The 21885-nt window shown below is 40.3% G+C and overlaps 1 protein-coding gene across 3 annotated transcripts in view; it reads right to left on the bottom strand.

Annotated features, from left to right (window-relative positions):
- Positions 1-21885, bottom strand: part of LOC128864572 (mucin-5AC) — a 142671-nt gene that overhangs the window by 14039 nt on the left and 106747 nt on the right. For all 3 annotated transcript variants that reach the window (XM_054104331.1, XM_054104317.1, XM_054104324.1), the window contains exons 4-5: positions 12215-17198; positions 4804-4900 (exon numbers count right to left, since the gene is read on the bottom strand). In XM_054104331.1, coding sequence (XP_053960306.1) covers positions 4804-4900; positions 12215-16707 — 4590 coding nt within the window. In that variant the 5' untranslated portion in view covers positions 16708-17198. The remainder of the gene's footprint in view (positions 1-4803; positions 4901-12214; positions 17199-21885) is intronic.

Below are 21885 nucleotides of genomic sequence, written 5' to 3'. Positions count from 1 at the left end.
TACGCAAGACCGTTATGTGACATATCGCGAGATAAAAGTATCCTTGGAGATTATTCGGACCAGAAAATATTCAATATAGCATGAGCATTTGGTCTTCAAGAAGATTTGTTCTCCTTAATTACTCTAAAAGGAACTCGTGTCGATTGATGTAGGTAAAGAAATGTTGAAGAAATTCAGTAGATGATGAATCTTGGATCTACGAATATAGCCAGAAACAAAACAGCAATCGACAGTAGGGGTGTTCCAAGACGATCTTAAGGGGGGCAGCTCCTCCAGCACTTTCAAATTTTCATTTTTTTTTGCTTTAAAAATTAATTTACAATCTAAAGATTATCTGTTCAATTCAATGTTTTAAGCTTAAGGGGTTACATGGGTTTCGTGGTTTCAAAAATCGATTTTTTTTGGCTTATTAGTTTCTACAACATCTCAAGAATATTATCCTAAATTTTCAAGTCGATCCGAACAATAGTTTCGGAGATACAGCCTCTACTCAAAACTTTAAACACGTTTTTCTCGGAACCGTGTTTTTCTCGGTTGTCAAATGTTCTCGAAAACTACTCAACCGATCTTGATAAAATTTTACACAGGTGTTCGAGGTACAATTTACTCGTGCTTGAACGAAGGATTTTTTTAATTACAACTATTTACAAAAAAAAAAACAAAATGTCAAGCAAATTTGACCGAAATTTTAATTTTTTTGGAAAAATGTCTGCCAAAATTCCAATTTTTACTTTTTTTCTTCTCTTCGTTCAAGCACGAGTTTATGGTCTTAACTAAAACACCTATTTTTGTTTTTTCATGTTTGATGAACCCGTCAGGAGTTATGCTGACAACGTGGACGCACCTTTTTTCGAGGGGTCACCGGAAATGACGTCATAATGGTGGAATTTTAATTTTTTTTTGATAATTTCAGAAATTATTCTTTAAATATGTATCTATAAGACAGAGAAAAGTTTGAACTAAATAAATAATTTTTTACATAGAAAAAAAATATTGAAAATAGGCCTTTTTTCCCTCAACGAAACCCATTTAACGCCTTAATAGAAAGTTTAAAAAGTCCCTATAAATTCAGTAAAGTGATGAGCATCGAACGAAAGCTGAGTAAGAACGAAAACTTTAATCGCGTTTTTCTCAAAATACGTTTTTTTCCGCGCTGTCGAGTATAACTCAAAGAGTAATCAAGATATCAACATAAAATTTTACAGGGATATTCTTTAGCATATTGGCCTTTGCATGTACCTCAAATTGTATATTAATTATCAATTTTAAATTAAATTTTGTTAAACTAAAAATTTTTTTGATCAGTTTATTTATAAAAAAAGTGTAATTTTTTTCTTTTTCACTTCAAATTCTATTTTTTTTTTTCGCTCAAAAGAGGTAAGTGCAAAGCGGAGTAAAAAAAAATTTTGTCTGGTTGATTTCAGTTGATTACAAGATGCTGCAGATTCTACGGCGCAAATTAAACGAGCCACGTTTGAGCAGCTGTCGCGCCGCCATTTAGTTTTTTTTTTTTTTCAAAAAAATTTTTATATATTCATTTAAGTATGAATATTAATATTTAATGTATTTTAAGACAATAAATACTTACAGTTTTTCGCAAACAATGATTCCAAAACTCATTGTCTGGAGGAGCTACCCCGCTTAACTCAACAAAAGTTGTTCGCGGAAGAAGCATCTCAAACCCAATAGTCGCCTGTCTCTTTCGACAATTCTAGTCATGTCGCAACTGTACCACTAGAGAAAGGTAAAATAGTAATTTCTGAGTCTTACACTACCATTTGTTTACCAGAAGTTTTTGGCGAATTTGGGGAAACCAACCGCCTAAGGCGAACCATTCTTCGTTCCAACTACAGTCGGTTGGACTCAGCTTTATATCCGACCAAGAACTATCACTCCAGCAGCATTTCCCATACTGGGTAATGTTTATGCTGGTACAATAACAACACAAAGAATCATTCTTCCCCAAGCTCTCATTTATCGACTGACACAAGAAAGTTTTTGAGCACTCAACAGATCGATTTAATGGGTCATCCACCTTACAGCCCTGATTTGGCAGCTAATGATTTCTTTTTGTTTCCGAAAATCAAAAATAAAATGGTAAAACGAGGTCAACGTTTTACAACGTCTGAAGAAGTTTTTGAAGCCTTTACACAGCTCGTTTTGCCACTCAAAAGAGCTTTGAAAATTAGTTCAAGCGAATGCAGAAGTGTACGAGTATTGACTTCCAAGGGGAATGTTTTGAACAACAATAAAGCCATTTTCATTATTATTTTACTCGGTTTTCATTAGGTAACCCCCGTGAAACCATCACTTTTGGCGTTCGAATAAACTCCAGAAATACGTCTGCCAAAGTTGGGAAATTCGTTTAGATTACTCTACGCTGATAGACTAGCCACGATTTAGGAAAGCAATAGACACGGCATGTGGGGGTTGGACAAGCCAAGCACTCAGTCAGGAGACCATTGTACTACAGGCATTACATACCTACCTACAAAGAACGCGATCTATGGTCAAATGGCAAAGAAGATGGGATGAGTCAACCAAAGGCCGGTGGACTTACAAACTCATACCGAACCTTGAAGGGTGGATGAATAGGAAGCATGGCGATATTGACTAGTACCTAAATCAGATACTCACCGGACACGGCTGCTTCCTTGAATATCTACACCGTTTCCAGCTGGCCGACAGCTCTTTTTGCCCGAGTTGCTCGAATACAGTCGAGAGCGCAGAACATGTGGCCTTTCACTGCAGACGTTTCAGTGAAGAACAAGGAATGCTGGCGAAGGCATTCGAACACTCGCCATCCCACGCAAGATTTGTACAGGATATGTGGTTCGACCATCACTAAATAAAAACGTTCGCGGCTACAGTCGTGACGAGGCTCAACCGCATTGACTGGGAAAGGAAAGCCCAGAAACGACAGCAGCAGTTGCTACTGCAGAAACAACAGCGGTAGCATCAGTAGAAGCAGAAAGATAGACTAAGTATTCAATACTATTAAGATATAGGGTCCGCCATATAACTTTACGGAATTAAAAATGCTATAAAAAAGAAACTACTCAATATTTTTCCAAACTGTTTTTTTATTTTGAAGTACAATCCTTCCGGTTAATGATGGAATACAACTTCATTCATATGGCTGCCTCGGCTAGCCATGCACCATCCCATACGATCAGTCCAATTTTTCAACACATTTTCGATTTTATGCGGCTGTATTTCAGCTATGACATCGCGTATGTTGGTCTTCAGTGCATCAATTGTTGCTGGTTTGTTGGCATAACACTGATCTTTGACGGCACCCCAAAGATAATAATCTAACGGCGTCAAATCGCAGCTCCGAGGCGGCAAAACGATATCAGAATTTCGGCTGATAATGCGATCTTCGAAGACAGTGCGCAAAAGATTGATTGTAGCATTCGCTGTGTGGCAAGTAGCGCCATCTTGTTGGAACCAAGTGCCACCAATATCCTCCTCTTCAATTTCTCGGAACAAAAATTCGTTCAACATGGCCCGGTAACGCTCTCCATTGACCCGGTAACACCTCGCTCATTTTCGAAGAAAAATGGACCAATGATGCCTCTCGACCAAAATCCGCACCAGTGACTCGTTGTGAATGCATCGGCTTTTCTTCGAGTGCGTGCGGATTTTCTGAGCCCCAAATGCGGCAATTTTACTTGTTAACATACCCGCTTCATACGCTTCATTCGGTGCTTTTCTTCTTCTCATTGCCGTACGTAATTTTCGTACACATTCTGCAACATTACCATGATTTTCAAAGTAATGTCGCAATATTTCCCAGCGTTCTTTGAGCGTATACACAACCATTTTCGTTCAGCGGAAGAATAAAACTAATTTTCTGTCAAATCAGATGACAGCTAAGTGTTACCATTCTTCAAATAATACCTAGTTCAAATCCGTAACGATAGATGGCGGGTATTAAATTAATTAGGTAGCAAGACCAGCTAGATTATTTCTTATGCAATGTACGTAATCCAAGCTAAGTAATAATTCGACAGTTCTTAGGAGAAAAGGAAGGAAAAAAAAATACGAAACAACCTTATATTCGTTTGATCGCAAAGTTTTTGGTGCCTTTGCTAGCAAGTGGGCAGTGGAGATGAACTGTTTTAGACAAATCGACGACAGACACAGACGCTTGAGCCAAACACTCACAACAGTACCGAACTGAAGGCAAGACAATAGTTTGTGAGTATCGGACTATTGCATTTTCTCCGATGTTTTTGCCCCCCACAACCGCTCTCGAAGCCAGTGGGAGGAGTGAATACTGTCGATGGCGTAAAATCTCCATATGCCCACAGGAGCAGAACCTGGACGCAGGAACCTGTTGAGTCTGTAGACATATACGCGGCTCCACCTTGAAGAAATGCTAACGCGGTTCCAGGGTGGAAATCAGCCGAGGAGGAGGAATGTTATAGTGTTAGTGGGAGAACGCTCCGCATACCATTGGTGTGACGGCACCTTTGATAATGTTTCAGACATTTTGATTTCCACCTCCTGACTAAACAAAAAAAAACAAAAATACCTACATATGTATGTATGTGTGTGTGTAAATATGGTGCATTGGGCGGGTCAGTACTACACCGACGGCATGCGCTCGCTTAAAAACACAAAAAGCCCACAAAATTTCTAATCTAAAAAAATTAAAAATATTTCATTGACGTTTTTGTGCTCTAATAAAAAAATCAGTTATTTAGCGCTAAAAAGCACCGGTAAAATCTACTTGTGTTTGCTTATACTTATGCATATAATTAAAAACATATCTAATTGTTACAATTTCGTACTTACCCTGACATAATTGGCATTTATGTATTCCGTTTTATCATCATCTCCAAGCTGCTGCAGTACCACACGCGTCTCGGGAAGCGGTATTACATTGGCATATCTAAGCGCGGCAGTTGTTTAATTGAGTGCACAGGCAGACAAGCAGCAAAATCAAGATATGCATAGAAAGTAAAAAATGAAAGAGAGAAAAAAAAGAGAATATCAGACATGAATTAGAATACTTGGCAATGATGTGAAGGAAATTCAATTAATTAATTAAAAGCTCGAAAATATCACCAAAACAATACTACGATGACTCAAGACGGCGATGCAGATATGTGTGTACTACTTGCATATTAGGGTAAACCTTAAATTTTAACTTACAATTATCGTGCACAAGTGGCGCCTTAGAAAAAAGTGCAAAAGTGAAAAAAACAAATCGCAATATTTGCAGCGCTGTTAGGAATTGTATCATATAAGAAAACTTAAGTTTTGAATTTAAAATTTTTTCTCATAAAACAGTTTTAGAGCCGTTTTCTCAACTAACTAAGCGTGTTCGGCAACACTTTACGCTACAGCAGCAATATTCTCACAAAACGTCCAGTTTTAGGTCTGCCAGACCGTTTTCTAACCGCGACAGAACCAGTTTCGTGAAAATTTTGCACCAACTTTTCATTGTCGACTCATTAGGATGAATATTTCTACGAAAAAACAAAAAAAAAATCACATATTTTGCGGTATGTTGTTCTTAAGAGTCGATTCTTTCTATAATAAGTTTCAATAATTTTAACTCGTTGTTCTATCGTGTAAAATTGTATACCTGCCTACTTGACAAATGTCAAAAATGACATCGAAATAGGTAACGTTTTTGCTGTGCTGAAAAATTGGGTTCATCGCGTCGACTACTCCAAGACCAGCCGTGGAAGTCATTTGAATGATATAGTATTCCATAATTTACCTTAAGGATTGTATTTTCAAATAAAAGAAAACACATAAAAAAATCATCCGTTTCTTATTTAAAACAAATTGAAGTTCCAAACATTATATGGCCCAGCCGGTATGTCGTTTATCCGGCCATTCTTCTCATCCGATTACCTCTATTTTGGCCAAACAATTATTTGCACCACAAAGAAAATTGTCCGATTCAAAAAAAAAAAAAAATAATAATAATAATCTGGGTAGACGCACCCTAATGTCTATATATATTTTAAGTATGCCCGTAATAATACAAATAATACGTATAACAAAGGGTGATCAGATTGGAGGTACTTTTCCAATAGGCGTTTTTGACAGATCACGCGTGATTACTGTCAAACTGGGGTGTAGGCAGACCGCTTCCGCGTGGTGCATCCTGGATAGCGCCAAATGATATGCGGCTTTAACGACCTTGAACGGTGACGACCCCTGCATCTTTGGACCAATCTTACTTTTTTACGTTTTGGAACTTTTCTGACCCCCGTGCTGGTGGTTGCGGCATTCTGTCACCTGAGTATGTAAGGGTGAAACTTAACATAAATGGCTGGTGAGCTAATGCCATGACCGCCCTTGTCCCGTTAAAAGCCTGGAAGGCCTCGGAGTACGTTCCAAACCCGTCGCATTGGGTTGGCTGTGTAGGTGCGGTTGAGATGACTCCCGTCTTTGCGTCCGGTCTGGCTCTGAACGCAAGCCTCATGAGGGCATGCGTTAACCCTCCCAAAGCTTCCGTGCCGCGGCATAGACAACCATGGGGCCTCTAAGGGACGACTACACTTTACGGGCTTCGAGTGGGGACCCACTTGAAATAAAACATGAATACAAACACAATAAACACGAAACAAATACCAAAAACTTCAGGTGGTAGCGGGAACTCGGAACCGAGCCCAAAAAACCATCTCTCGTAAGACCGAAGGGGCGAAATCGCCTCCTCGCGAATTCTCCCGGAGTCCAGCCCCGAAGACTGAAGTTCCTAGTTGCAGCAAAATGTTGGAATCGACTAGAAAAACCGACTGCCTGCAAGAACGTAAGGGTCACAAGTGGGAATCCGTTAATGGTAAGTAGGTAACTGCAGGCGGAACCGTCTGCGTTTCCTAATTTAGCGGTACTAGATGGGGTGGCCAGTACCAATAAGCGGTCCTCGTTTAGTTTTCCCGGGTCTTCGGGGTTGCCTCTTCGGGGACCCACTGTTAAGCTTACATGGCAGGCAGGGCAAAGCAAACGATCCTTCCCTGACCTTCGTCTCGCTACCAAAATCCTGGAGCGCTATGGCGACCAAAATGTCTATCGCTATCTGAAAAAAATTCTCACACGCTTGAGTGGGTCAGGAAGATTCTGTGTGGGGTGGAGGAAGGCAGAGGAAAGGAAGTGGATGCGAGTGCGCCACAAGCGGATTCGGGATAAAGAATCAACGCTCCCAGGAGGAGGATGTTTCCTTCGAAAAGAGACCCAGGACCGATGGTGGTCTGCCCAAATCGTTTAGCGAAGTCGCTAAACAGGCAGGCTCCATCACTCTTGGAGTCATGGACAGCAGTGGGGAGGAGGGCGCCATTTCCAGGGAGGAATGGAAGAGAGTAGCGTTCGCCATCTCCGCCGTTTTCAAGATTGCCCAATCAATTTGAATTTTCGTTATTTTAATTCAATTTAAAATCCGATACCTCTAAATTGACCACCCTCTATATACATATGTATGCCTGTGCACATGCTATTGGATTGTAGTGGCTTAAATGTCTGGCAAATAAACAAATGCGACGTGAAAACATTTGTAGAGTGAGCTTCACTTTGTAAATAATTAATCATATCTACGCCAATTAAAATAATAGAATACCACGGATTAGTTATTGTCGCTTCACACATTTGCTCATATGACTGCATTTCAATACAGATTATTAATTTGAAAATATATTTAATGTAATAATTTGATTTACGCAGTAACCCAAAAACTGATCTCTCTGTAAAGAATCACGGAAAAATCAGCCACACATATAAAACAAAAAGTTCGGCGTAGACGCTCTGAATGTTTTTGCGGTCACTGAGTCAAGTCAAGCTATTTTGGCCCACTCGCGGACAATAGTTTTTTCAGCGCCTCAAGACTGGTAACTCTTTTAGTTTGGACCTTGCTCTCCAAAATGGCACAAAGTGAATAATCCATCGGATTCGCGACTGGTGAATTTGAGAGCTATTGTGTAGTTCGGAACGTGGTTTTTTAGCCATTCTTGGTTCACTCGAGCTTTGTGAGACGGTGCCTAGTCCTGTTGAAATGTCCATGGTCTGCCACAGAAATGTTTGTCTGCCTATGGCATCAAAGTAACTTCGAGAATACTTTCCCGATAATATTTTGCATTTACCTTGACGCCAGGCTCGATGAAAACGATTAGAGAGCGCCCATCTGCGGTTACAGGGGGCCAAACTGTTACCTGTGGCGGGTGCTGCCTCCTGATGGCCAATCGATGACTAAAATTCTCGTATGAACGGTCGGTCAAAGAAACCCTATCGTTTTGGGAGTTAACGAATTGCTGAATTTGAAAAATTTTCTCGTCAGGAAACACAATGTTAGGAAATTTACCGCTTTCGGCCAAGCGGAGCAACTCCTTCCCTCTCTCAAGTCTGACTTGTTGCTGGTTTGCTGTGAGATCATGCTTTTGGATCTTGTAATGTTGGACCTTGAGATAATTTTTCAGTATGTGGCGGATGCTTTGGTCAGAGGATTTCAAGTCGCTTCTTCACTTTTTGAACCATTTCACGTGACTTTGCAGTCTTTTGATGGCCACCTCCAAGACGTTTCGCGATGCCACCAGTATCATTGTAACGAGTAATGGTGCGATAAACAAAAAACTTTATTTACTTTAAGGTGCTCGAGCTCACGAAGAATCGCTGGTTGTGATTTTCCAGCCAAATATTATATAATGTCACCACAAATTTACGTTTGAAATCCATTACTGATTTTGCTTGTTCTCGTCAAAATGCTTCCGCGTACTTGTAAGCAATACTCTGGATCTCATTTAACCAACTAACAGACAGGTGATGCACGCGAGTGGACTAAAGTTGGTTACACTTCGAGTGCCGGACCTTGTACAGGGTTGCCCATATTCGATGGATCCGACGGATTTCGATGACAGTAAAAAATGGTAAAAACATACAATTTTTCGAAATTTTGGTATTCAAAATTGCGTATTGAGATATAGGTTCTTCTCAAAATAAGTTTATTTGTACATGTACGAAATTTCTGCATCAAGCTATGACAAAATAAATCGATTAAATCAAACAAAGGTCGATTTATAAGTCAAATTTAGCGTACAGGTAAAACTCCAAAATCTCATGAAAATAGAAAACTTCAAAACGCTATAAAAAAAAAATCGAGCTTACTTTTAAAAACACAGCGAGGGTTTTGCTATTGAATAGGTATATTTTCAGAAAAAAAAGGTCCGGTGTGGTTTGATTTTGATGACCCCAAAATTGTCGCACAGTGTTATAGGCTACATTTTATGGGCATTGCAGGAATGTCTTTAAGTTATTTAACCTTCTCACTAAATGAACAATGTCACATTTGGGCGATTTCGGGCCGAGCGTTAAGAACTGTTTTCTTATCATCAATGTTAAAAAGATAAAAGCGAGTGTACGAGTATATATTTATGGGCAGGTAAAGCTCCACAATTTAGTTTGGTTATTTACAAGATAAGTTTATCAGTTGCGCATATGCAGACATATACATCCATGTAGATAAGATAGTAACAAACCTCTTTCCAGATCAAGGTGTACTCTCTATCAAAAGGGATTTCACTGATAACGAGGACGAAGTGCCCGAAGTGGACCTCGACGAAATATGTAGAACTGGCCTGCAAAAGAATTAAATTGCAAAAAGCACCAAGCATTGATGGAATCGCTAACGCCGTGCTGAAAAAAGCACTTCAAGTGAGACCAGAAGTTTTTCGAAACATGTACACAACATGCATTAGAAGCGGAGTTTTTCCTATGAAATGGAAACAACAGCGACTAGTCCTACTGCCGCAGCCTAGAAAACCTCCAGAAGATCCTTCATCATACAGGCCGCTCTGTATGCTGGACACCGCTGGCAAAGTGCTAGAGGCAATAATCTGTAACCGGCTAGAGCAGTACTCAGAAGGCCATACAGGTCTGTCAGCTCGCCAATACGGTTTCAGAAAGCATCGCAATGCAGTAGATGCAATAATAGAAGTATGCGTAATAGCAAAAACTGCTATCTCTGGTAGAATATGGCTAGGAGGAACCAAAATATAATATATTGCGCAGTCGTGGACTCTTGACGTTAAAAACGCGTTCAATACGGCCAAATGGGACCAAATACTGATGGCACTTCGGAGTATGAATGTGCCGAATTATCTGATAAAGCTAATTGCTTCATAACTTTGATAAAAGTAAAGGGTGATTTTTTAAGAGCTATAGGAAAGTTTTTCAAAAAAAAAACACACGTAAAATTCAGAAAAATGTATGAAATTTTTATTTAAATAATTGTAATAATTTAATGTTTGAAGATTATTTATGGTCTATCTGCTTAGTCCAATTTTGGCATACTCTTTCCAATGTTTCGGCCGGTATCTCACATATAAATGCTTTAATGTTGTCTTCCAACGTGTTAATTGAAGCAGGCTTGTCTGAAGAGGCATGCGCTTTAACATAGCCCCACAAAAAATAATCTAAAGGCGTTATATCGCACGATCTGGGTGGCCAATTGACAGGTCCCGAACGTGAAATAAAATGTTCACCGAACTCGCCTCTCAACAAGTCCATTGTTACGCGTGCTGTGTGGCATGTGGCACTGTCTTGCTGAAACCACATGTCATGCAAATCACGCTTTTACATTTTGGGCAGAGTTGGATATCATTTGACGGTAGCGCTCACCATTCACAGTTACGTTACGATCCGCAGCATCTTTCTTCTGGCTTATCTTCACTCCAAAATGGACAATTCTGCTTATTTACGTACCCATTGATCCAAAAATGAGATTCGTCGCTGAACACAATTTTTCGACTTTAAACTTTCTTAACAGAACACGCATTTTTATAATAAAATTCAATGATTTGCAAGCATTGTTCGTTTGTAAGACGATTCATGGTTAAATTATAGACCAAACTGAAGATGTTTGACAGTGAAACAAAACACGAAACGTTCGTCAGCTGTTTAAACCAACTGTTTAAAAAGATAATAGCTAAAAAATCACCCTTTATAATACAGACGTAGGCCCCAAAAGCTATAAGGTAACTGGAGTGCTATGATGGAGTGTATGATGGAGTGCTACGCGTTGAACAGCACGAACAAGTCAGCATTGTTGGGTACGCAGATGACCTAGCTGTGGTAGTCGTAGGGAAAACGCTAAAAGAGGTCTCATAAGGAAGGGTAGAGGACACCGTCAATAAAATTAAGTAATGGTTACAATCGTCTGGGCTAAAACTAGTAGACCATAAGACCGAACTGGTTCTCATAAGTTCTAGACGAAAAGTTGAAAACCTTCAAATAAAGGTTGGTGGTCACAGTATAACATCAACAGATACCATAAAATATTTAGGGGTTATGATCGACAGAAGGCTCAATTTTAAAAAGCATCTAGAATACGCAAGCTCCAAAGCTGTAAAATCCTGCGCGGTTTTTTTCGCGACTGGTGCCCAATGTGGGTGGACCAGGACAACAAATGAGAGCATTATTATAAAGCGTCTGCAACTCGATCTTGTTTTACGCCGTAGAAGTGTGGGGCGACGTAGTGAAATATCCCAGCTACTTGAGGCAGGCTAAACGGGTGTACAGATTATGCAATGTCAGGATCATTAGGGTAATAGCAGGCAGAATCACCCTCGATATAAAGGTAAAATGCATGAATCAAAAATACCAGCATGCAAAAAACGCGTGGGTATCTGGTAACAAAGCCTCACTGAGGGACGCCCTACAGAGGATCTATGATATCGCTCTGCAAAACTGAACTACTGAACTACAGAAATGGATCCGGAGAACACACAGACTCATTTTGCGTATACTGCCAAGAAAAATATGAAACTCCTGAGCATGCCCTGTTAGAATGCTTTAGATTTGATGGGCAACGAAGCTTGTGGCGCTCAAATATCCGCGAGAGCATGACAGCTGCTAGCCTAGTGCTAGAATCTGAAGAAACGTGGAACTATGGTTCTAACGCAGCCTCAACAAGTATGCGAAGGCTGAGACATGATGATAATGAACGCAGACAAATGAGTGAATAAACACATCCTGCTCCGTGGAAGGAATATCTTAACTGGTATTACCGAGGGGAAAAGGCAGAACAGCGAGGCGATGGGGTGGTTTAGTCCGCAGGCACTACGAAACTCAGTTCAAAAGAGCCGGGGAATATCTTTTGTGAATCGGACATACGTCGGCTCATACGTATCTTTAGAAGATTCCACCTCCCAGGACCGCATACCAAAAAACAAAAAAAATATATATAAATATATATAAAATTTACCGATTCTTATCTTCACAGCCTGGTGGTACTTCATCAGCGCGGGCAATAATTTGCGGCACATCTCTGAATTCTTCAAAAATACTCGAACGACGCTCCACAAACTTGGCCAACTCACTGGCACTCAGCGTATTATGGCGCAGCGAAGGATCATCGAAAGCAATATTACCGTAAGAGCGTTTGGAGGCGCGTAGAGCACCCTTCCGTCGCACACTACCCAAAACAGAGACATTGTCCAGACTGTAGGCATCCAAACTCACCGGACGACAACGTTGACCGTAGGACATCTGCTTCTGACGTTTACGCATTAAGTAGAGGAAAGCGACGAGCAGTATGAGCGCCACCACACCAATAATGCTCACCGTAATGGCGATGATGACATTCACATCCGTCTCGTTGGAGTCACCGCGGTTTAGGTGAGTGGGCGAGCTGACGCTGCTAGCTCCACCACCAATGCCGGCATGCAGTGTGGGCGGAAGCATTGTTGTCGTCACTGTGGCAATGGTATTAACTACTATGGGAATGTAAGCGGTTGTTGAAGAATCCACAGGCGCGTTAACGGTGCTGGTGGTGTTTAAAATTGGCACATGGGGAGCTACGACAGCAGTGCTGGTACTTGTGGTGGGTGTGTCTTCGGTGGTAGAGAATACTGTGTAAACTTCCTGTGGCTTTACGCCAATACTAGAGGTAGTTGCTGGCGACTGATTAGGTGTCGAGCTGGGAGTCGTTGTAGCTGGTGTCGTCGAATCATCAAGCAAATTGATGAGCGGTGCTTGAGTGGTTGTCATGCCGCTGCTTGAGTTATTCACTGCAGGCGTCAGCGACACTGAAGTACTGTTCGGGCTCAATAGTAGGGTAGCCATCGGAGTGGTTGTAGCGGTAGTTGTTGATGTTGTCATGTCTGCGTCCTGCACACTCGGCAACGTCGTTTCATTACTCACGCCGAACACCGGCACATTCTGTGTCGATACCGTTTCACTTTTTCCTCCAGGATTCTGATTTTCAACTCCCAATTCATTTATTGTTGTTGGTGTTATGGCAGTTGTCGTGCTGGTGGTCGGTTTGGTGGCGGTAGATTCGCTTATTTTCATTGTCGTCTTGTCCGGCTGATCGATGACATTCGTTTCGATTGAACTTTCTGTGTCATGTGAACCCTCCGCTGCAGCTGTGTGATTTCGAAAATCGACAGGTGTTTGTGTAGTCGTGGTAGTGCTTTTATCGAGCACTGACCCAGTTGGCTGCACTGTTGTTATTGCCAATGGGATTATTTTGGTTGTCGTTTCTTCGTTTGTGCTTACGTCGCCTTTAAGGGTTGTTGCCGTGTACAAAACTGGTTCGACTGCTTCTTGCGTTGGTGGTGCCGTAATTGGCACTGCTGTTGTACTTGTTGTTGTTGTTGTTGTTGTGTCATTCACTGGCATTAATAACTCATTTATGGACGACACACTTTTCGCTGTTATGCTTGCCTCATCCCCTTCCGTCACCGCCTCTTCCAGCACTTTATTTGTACTTGAACCTGTATCGCTATTTAACGTCGCAGTCGCTGCGTCAGTCGTTCCCTCAGTTGCGTCAGTAATGTTTACGGTGTGCACTTCTAATTCCACTTCATTAACAATTTGGCCAACTTCCGTTGTTGTTGCTGTCACTCCGGGCACTTCACTTGTTTTCGCACTGACATTTGTTGCCACCAAATCGGTTGACAGTACCGTAGTGTTTGTAAGAATAATAGTGGCGGTCGTTGTTGCAATTTGACTACTTTCAGTTGTAGTTTCCGTGGCAACGTTTGGCGTTTCGTTCTGCGTCGAAATATCCGCACCCCTTTCGACACTCGCACTCACGTTCGCGTTCACGTTTGATATTCGCTCGCCTGCACTTGTTAGTCTGTGCGCTTCGCTAGTCGGTAGCTCACTAACTGTTAGCAATGTGGTTTGCTGCTCAGTCTCAGTCTCGGTTACAGTTTCGGGTTCTCGTTTCGAGTGCAGCTCAAGTGTAACATCGTGCACGCCGCCAGTGCTGCTGCTGATATCGACTTTCGTGCTGTTGACGGCTGCGTCAACGTTATTCGGAAGTATAGCTTTTGTCGTCTCGGTTTGCGCCTCCCGCGCTGTTATATTATCCCAACGCTGTGTTGCTTCTGTGCCATTGAGGGATGGCAGCGTCGAGGTTGAATGCTCAACTGGGAGCGCCGTTAGCATTGGCGCTGCAGTTGTGGTAGTCGACGTTGTTTCGTTAGTTATTGGCATTGCTGTTGTTGCGCTAGCCACCTCGAACGCAGCCAGTGGCGTCGTTGACGTAACAATGAAATTGAAATCATCGCTTGGCTGGCGTTGCGTGTTGCTGCTCTCAGCAGAGTTGAAATTTTCTACACCTGTTTTCTCAGCGCTTTGTTGTAGATTTGATGATTCAGTGGTGGACGCAAACGACGACTTATTCAGCGACTCTCCAATGCCAGCTGTCGAAACGGTGCTTATAGAATCTGCGTGTTTATCGCTCTTATCAACTGATAAGGCAGAGTCACTTGATAATGGTGCTTGTGTGGCGGTCGGCGCAGTAGTTGGCGTTGTGATTAGCCCGGTGGTTACAAATGTGGGCATTTCGGTTGGCGTTCCGATTTGAATTTTATCGAACTCATTCATCACTTGGGACTTTTCGGTAACATTGAGCATTTTAGTGCCTTCAGTAGTGAGATGAGTCAACTGTTCATTGTTTTCGACGTCCGTGACCTTAGAAGGTTCTTCATTTTCCAACTTATCAACCATCCGCAAGGGTAATTCTTCTGTCTTAGTTGCTTTAACGGCATCAATTCTTTCGCGCTCCACTGCTCCCTCCGTTATTTGATTTTTTTCAATAGTTCCTTCAGGTTCCAGCTCACCGCGCATCCCCACTACCTTCGTCCAATCTAGCAAATTTTTCTCGCTATAGCTGCTCACATTCGGCGTACGTTCGGTGGTTAGAATTTCATTTGTCTGCCAGCGTAAATTTGCGTCGCTGCTGTCATTGGCAACCAACGTAGACGCCCGATTGTTATGCAGCACTTTTGGCACCGTTCGCATACCTGCCAGGGACCAAACCTCCGGTCCGTCAGGTAAATGCATATTCTGTGAATTGGTTGAATTATCGAGAATGAATTTGGCACGCTTCTCGACGGACGAGGTGCTGCTCATGGAGGGAATCTGCTGAGCTTTCGTGGTTTCTGCGTCAACAATGGCAGTTGTTTTTGACTGTGATTTTTGTGGTAATTCTGTTGCTTCTATTTGTTCGTTTGCTCGCTGCTGCTCAAAGACATCTGTTTTGTTTTCGTTAAGCTGATGCTCATTTGCTATTGTTTTTGTAGCGTCAGTTGTTGGCAGCTGCATCTTCGTTGTTCCTTCAATATCTTTATGTGCCTCCTCTCGCGCTTTAGACTCGCTCGCAACTGTTTCTGTATTAGTTCTTGTCACTAATATTGTTTTTGGCATTGTTGTTGTGGCTGTTTCTTTGAGTAGAACTTCCTCTGCGCTCGGTTTCTCCCCAAACGTCGCTTCTAACTTATTTTCGCTGCTCTGCACAGCGTCCATTGAGTGGCCCATCGATTGGTTAGCTTCATCTAAGCTCTCTGTGCTGTGCATGATCTCCGATTTACGTTCTTCCAAGTCGCTTTTAGCATCCTCAGCATGACCATCTTTCACCAGCGTTGGAGGCGTTGTTGGCAACAACACTTTTAGTGCTACATTTTCCACATCTGTCAAGATGACCTCGGTTGTTGCTGGCTGTTCATCTTTTACATGCGCAGATTTGGACTTTCCGTCAAGTTGTCCAAGCGCAGTTTCGTCCAACCCATTGTTGATATGCTTGTTTAAGGTCTCTGGGGTTAGCGACTTTTCCAGCGCTTTAACTTCTTTGCTAAAGACGCCATCCAAACCCAAACGTGTGGTGTTCGCTTCATCTTGTTCTTCACTATACTTTTTCAATTGCTTATCCGTAAACTCACTCGAATCGTGGTGTGCTGTAGATATGTCATCCTTCTTTTCCACCTCCTCATTTTCCTCACTTTCTTCCATTACTTTTTTAACACCGTTACCATCTTCGCCCTCTGCTTCATGACTTTCCACCCGATTCAGCATCAACTTTTCGCTTGACTTGTGTTCACCTGGGCTGGTGAGATTATTACCTAACGCAGGCAGCAACTTGGTGCTTTTCACCGCATGTGCGATTTCACTTTCACTATCCGCGTCGGTAGTGCTGGCATTGGCGCTGATGCCTTCTATTGACTTGAGTTTCGAACTGATTTGATCGTCGCTAAGGCTAGCGATCTGATCGCTTGTTGTCGCTGCTATCATTGCCGCAGTGTCACGGTCATTGGCAGCAGCGGCCTTCAAATTCTCCGTGGCGCCACCAATTTCCCGGCGACTCAGACGCCGCCATACTGCTGCGGGTGGCAGAACGCCGCTCAAAGTTTGTGCAATCAATGCAAAAATGAGCAGGTGAAATAGTGCGATTATCGAGATTTTTGGCATTTTTGTTGTTGTTCGATTTTGCAATTAATGGTTGGGCTGGCGTGCTAATATCGGAAATTAGTATAATTTCTTTACGCCTCTTTTCGGTTCGTATAGAAGTTCAAGTGAATTAATTAAAATCCACTCTTAGTTAATGTTCCCAAAATTATGTTTTCCTTTTCAGCCTCTTCCAACCGTACTTCATATTATACTTTGGCGTATGCCTCGAAAAGTCGCCTTGTGGTTGTTGTTGTTGATCGCCCTTTATGCTGACTTGGTTTTTACGGCTGTTATTGTAATTTATTTTAGGTTTTTCGTAATTGCGCGCTGACATTCCATGTTCCCATTTTGGGTGCTCATAAGTATTTATGGATGTGTGTGTGTATGTATGTGGTGCGGCGTTAGCTTCTGTTTGCGCATGCGCAACTGAGGTTTGGTATTGTCGTTGTTTTCCCAATTAGTTTATAATTTGTTTCTTTAAATACTTGAAATCGTTTTGGCCTTTACGGTTGCTGCAAATAAAGAAAACAGTTATGTTAATGTACGCAATTGCCGGAAAAGTTGATTTTGCAAGAAATTAGATGAAAAAGTATATTTATTTACTTCAGAAGCAAAGTGCAAGTATATCGGTTAACGATGGGTCCTATACATTGAGTCTTGTGAATGTTATAAGGGGTGTATCAAAAGACGCGCCTGGATGTTGGTTTGACAAATTTTAATTCTTTCAGGTTTTAACACTTTTACTCAAACTAGAGCTCTTTATAATTATTCTTGAAAAATGGCTTCCGTTAAACGCCCACCATGTGCACGTCTACAGTTAAAATCCGCCATCAAACAGTCGATTCATGAATGCCTAATTGTTGAGAACGACGAGATATCGATATTGAAGGTTGTGCAGCAACACTTTGCGCTACAGCAGCAAAACTCTCAACAGAACGTCCCGTTTTTGGTCTGCCAGTCCTTTTTCTATGCTCGGCAGAACCAGTTACTTGCAAGTTTTTCACCAACCTTCGAATTGCCAACTCATTCGAACAATTATTTGTACCAAAAAATTACGAATTTCACGATTTTCTGTTCTTAAAGATCGACGATTTTCATAATAAGTTTAACCCCCTGTGGGTATGAAACACCAAATGGTAGAAAACGGTTTTTCTAATAGCTTTCGCTCTTCAAATGGCAATGGTAAACCTCCGAATTTATTTCTTTCTTTTGGCTTATGAAATTAATTGCCTTAAGGCTGCATGAAAACCCAAAAGAATTAGGGACCTTCGCCTACAGTTTCGGCTAAACTTTAATGCAATAAGGATAACGAGAAGACACGCAAACAAGTGTTTATAAATTTACGAAAACTTGAATGTAGTTGGGCGCCAATCGCGTGAGTTCATTAGCCTAATTGCTGTGATATCTGTATACTTTCATCAAACACATTCACTGCTGCAAGCACCCAGGAGCAATATTCGTGGCCGTAAATACATTTTTATGTTAAGGGTGTTTTTCTAGATGTACCCAAATTATTTCCTCAAACAAAATAAACAAAATTAAACAAAATAGTCAATATTTTGGCCCTATAAGCCACAGATAATTTTTGGTATTTCAAATAAAGAAGAAAAAATAATTAGTTAATAGCAAAAAAAGTAAAAAATTAATCTTCCAAACAGATGCTACTTAAAAGTGGAATTTTGAAGATTTAAGTAATTTTGAAGATTTAAATAATTTTGAAATTTAAATAATATAACTTTTTGAATTTAAGCAACTATGAAAATTTAAATAATTTTGAAATTTAATGAATTCTTAAGGATCAAATAATTTTTAAGATTTAAATAGTTTTGAGTAATTTTAAATAAATTAAAACTGTAGGTCCATTTGTGGAACAACATCAAGACGCACACCACAAATAGGAGGAGGAGCTCAGCGAAACACCCAAAAAGGGTGAACGCGCCAATTATATATATATAATTTTAAATAATTTTGAAGATTTAAATAATTTTGAAAATTTTTATTATTTTGAAGATTTAAATAATTTTGAAAATTTTTATTATTTTGAAGATTTAAATAATTTAGAAGATTTAAATAATTTTGAAAATTTAAAAAATTTTGAGGATTTAAAGAATTTTGAAAATTTGAATAATTTTGAAAATTTAAATAATTTTGAAGATTTAAATAATTTTGAAAATTTAAAAAATTTTGAGGATTTAAATAATTTTGAAAATTTGAATAAGTTTGAAAATTTAAATAATTTTGAAAATTTAATTAATGTTGAAGTTTGAAATAATTTTGAAGATTTAAATAATTTTGAAAATTTAAATAATTTTGAAAAACCAAAATGTATTTCCTTCAAGAAAACGTTCTTCTTAATAGCGGCAGTGACAAACCTCCGCCTAATAAAAGCCCATTTGAGGTTCGGAAACCGCATAAAACTGTAGGTTCCCTCCATTTTAGGGAATGACATAAAGATGCACACACATAAAGAACCACAAATAAGAGGAGGAGCTCGGGCAAGCACTCAACAAAGGAGCGCCAGCGCCAATTATATTAGCTTGGGGAAAGAGAAATCCATATTTTTTTGGGTAACATTTTTGCGAAATGGCTTAAAACTGTTTCATGGTCGATCTTTAGCTGCTGGGCGATGCTATGACTACTAACATGGCGGTCAACTTCGATTATTTCTGTGATTTTATCGACATTTTCGACGCTTGTGCGAGATGCATCTTTAACATTAAAAATGCCTGAAGAGAATCGACGAAACCAAAATTGCCCGTAATTTGCTATTACAGTATCGGCACCATAAGCAGCATTCACAAATTCAGCGGCCTGGCTTGCATTTTCCCCTTTATCAAAGAGAAGCTGTAAAATGTATCGAATTTTCTCTTTGCTGGTCTCCATCGATAACACCCAGTAACTCACAAGTGAATGAAAAAAAAAACAAAAAAACGACAAAAGATTTTATTTTTAGTGTGAAATGTTCCCTTGCCAACGAGCTTTTCTCAACAAATCGGCGTTGGTTGTTGTTCGTGGCCAGAAGATTCGTAAAATGCACCGAAAACAGTGGTTGATAAATGTTTGTAGTCGTTTCGTGATCGTCGCAGCTACTTTCCAGGTGGTGCAGCCATACAGAAGCTCTGACTTAGAACTGGATTTGAAAATGCTATGTTTTGTGCGATCGGCGTTATTAATGTTTTGCTACAGTGGAGTGAGGATGCCGAAAGCCGACTTTGCTTTGCTTCTGTTTTCTTCTCAACATTGACTTCAAAACCGGTTGTTTTCATCTTCTCTGTTGATTTTCGTTGCCGAAAGCCGCACTCAGGACGTCTTCGGAACAGTATGCAATTTTGCCACCACCCAGCACTAGGATCCGACCGCTTGCCTTTGTGAAGGTCATAGGTCACTATTACTTTATAATGAAATAAACATCCGATTATTTATATTAAAAAATATCATTTTTCTTTGAATATCAAAATAACAAGAAGAATACTGGGTTATCTTTTTCAAGGATATCTCTTCCACGCAGTGCAGCCCAGATACTTTCCGCTTTACGCTGTCAAAGGCTTTTTCAAAGCCGTACTAAAGTATTAGGTGAGATAAAAAAACTGCATCACTATGTGTCCTATTATCCAATCTACCAAATTAGGAGTGCAGTGATAAGACCAACGACCTTGAGTTGTAGTGCTGCACTCGTTCTCCCAATCAGACTCGCTGCTTTCTCTGATTCACATACGAAGTGCTCACCTTAATAAATGAGGCGTTGTCGCTAATATATTTATGATGTCCATTCAACGACATCCACATCGAAAATTCTATGCGCCTAAATAAACAACCGTTACAACCGCACTTATAAACAGGTGAGTAGGTAATAGTGCAGGGGGCATAGCTTCAGGAAGTGTCTGTTCATTTGGAGGGCTGGTTGGGTCTCTTTAGGAAATTATCTACGTCAAATGCAGCTGACGCCAGCTAGTCTGTCTATCTACTACCAATAACTGGCGCTGAACTACTTCTGGTATGCAGGTATGTAACTAACTTCATTTACAAGCATTGAAATGACTATCGCGTGGCAGACAAGTCATTGTTCGTATTGATGATGACGAGCGGCTCTAGCTACAGTGGCATAAATGTTGATTGGCGTATTACAATTGTTTGCTCAAGGGTTAAAAAAATAAAAACAAAATCAGTAAATATTGACTTTCCCTAAAGGTGTTGGAGAATGAAAAGCTAGGTAGAACATAATTATACTAACAACGCGTACGTATGTGTGTATTTATTTGTGTGTGTGTGTGTGTGTATGAGCACGAGGCGAGCATTGATATGAACATAAAAAACAAATTTCGTTTTTTGTTGCATTTTTAGCTACTCGTGTTTTGGATAGAGATACTGACCAACGATAAGCATGAAGGCGGAAATATTCGTATGTGACTGCCTTAGCTCAAATATGAGAGCGACACATCACAAGTTACAAATCAAATGAGCGTGCACTGACACATGTTTGTAGGTGCGTACGTATGTATGCATTTGTTAATGCATACCCCTATAACTGACCAGAATTTAACATTACTAAATTACTTTGGCCATTGCATAGTGAAGTAAAACATTATTGAACATGCAAATGCACGCACATACATACTTTTTATGTACCTGTAAATATATATGCACTTAAGTTCAAAGTTGAATGATCTGCGAGTCAATAAACTAAATTGTTGGTGAAAAATTATTTTGATGATATGTCACGGCTCTGGCAGTTATTTCATATAAAAAATTGGCTTTGATTTCTTACAAACGCTCTAGCGCATTTTCTCCTACAGAAAATTTATTTTTGTAGGGAGTAAAGTGTAAACAGACGTCAGCAAAAAAAAAAAAATGATTACTGCTCTGTTCAATAAGTTTTGCGGTTCGATAAGAGAGGACGTTGCTATAAGCCTAATTTTGTTTTTTTTGCTGTGGAAGCGTTTTTTACAGCCGGATTCCAGATTCTCACTTCAGGGATGGAATCTCTTTGGAGCGAGTGTATTGATGTTCATGGAGGCTATACTGATTAAAAAGTTTATTTGAAACCATAAAATTGTGTTTTTCTTATCGAACCGCAAAACTTATTGCACAGCCTAGTATATTAAATTATTATTTATTAAATTATTATAATTATTATTAAAAATTAGCGCGATCTTTTAGCCGCTTAAAACTTGCACTTATTTTACTAAAATTTCCTGAGTC

The sequence above is a fragment of the Anastrepha ludens genome, chromosome 2 (assembly GCF_028408465.1).
Source record: "Anastrepha ludens isolate Willacy chromosome 2, idAnaLude1.1, whole genome shotgun sequence".
Classification (NCBI taxonomy): Eukaryota; Metazoa; Arthropoda; class Insecta; order Diptera; family Tephritidae; genus Anastrepha; species Anastrepha ludens.
The sequence above is the reverse complement of the archived record's forward strand: the minus strand, read 5'-3'. Positions and strand labels throughout refer to the sequence as shown.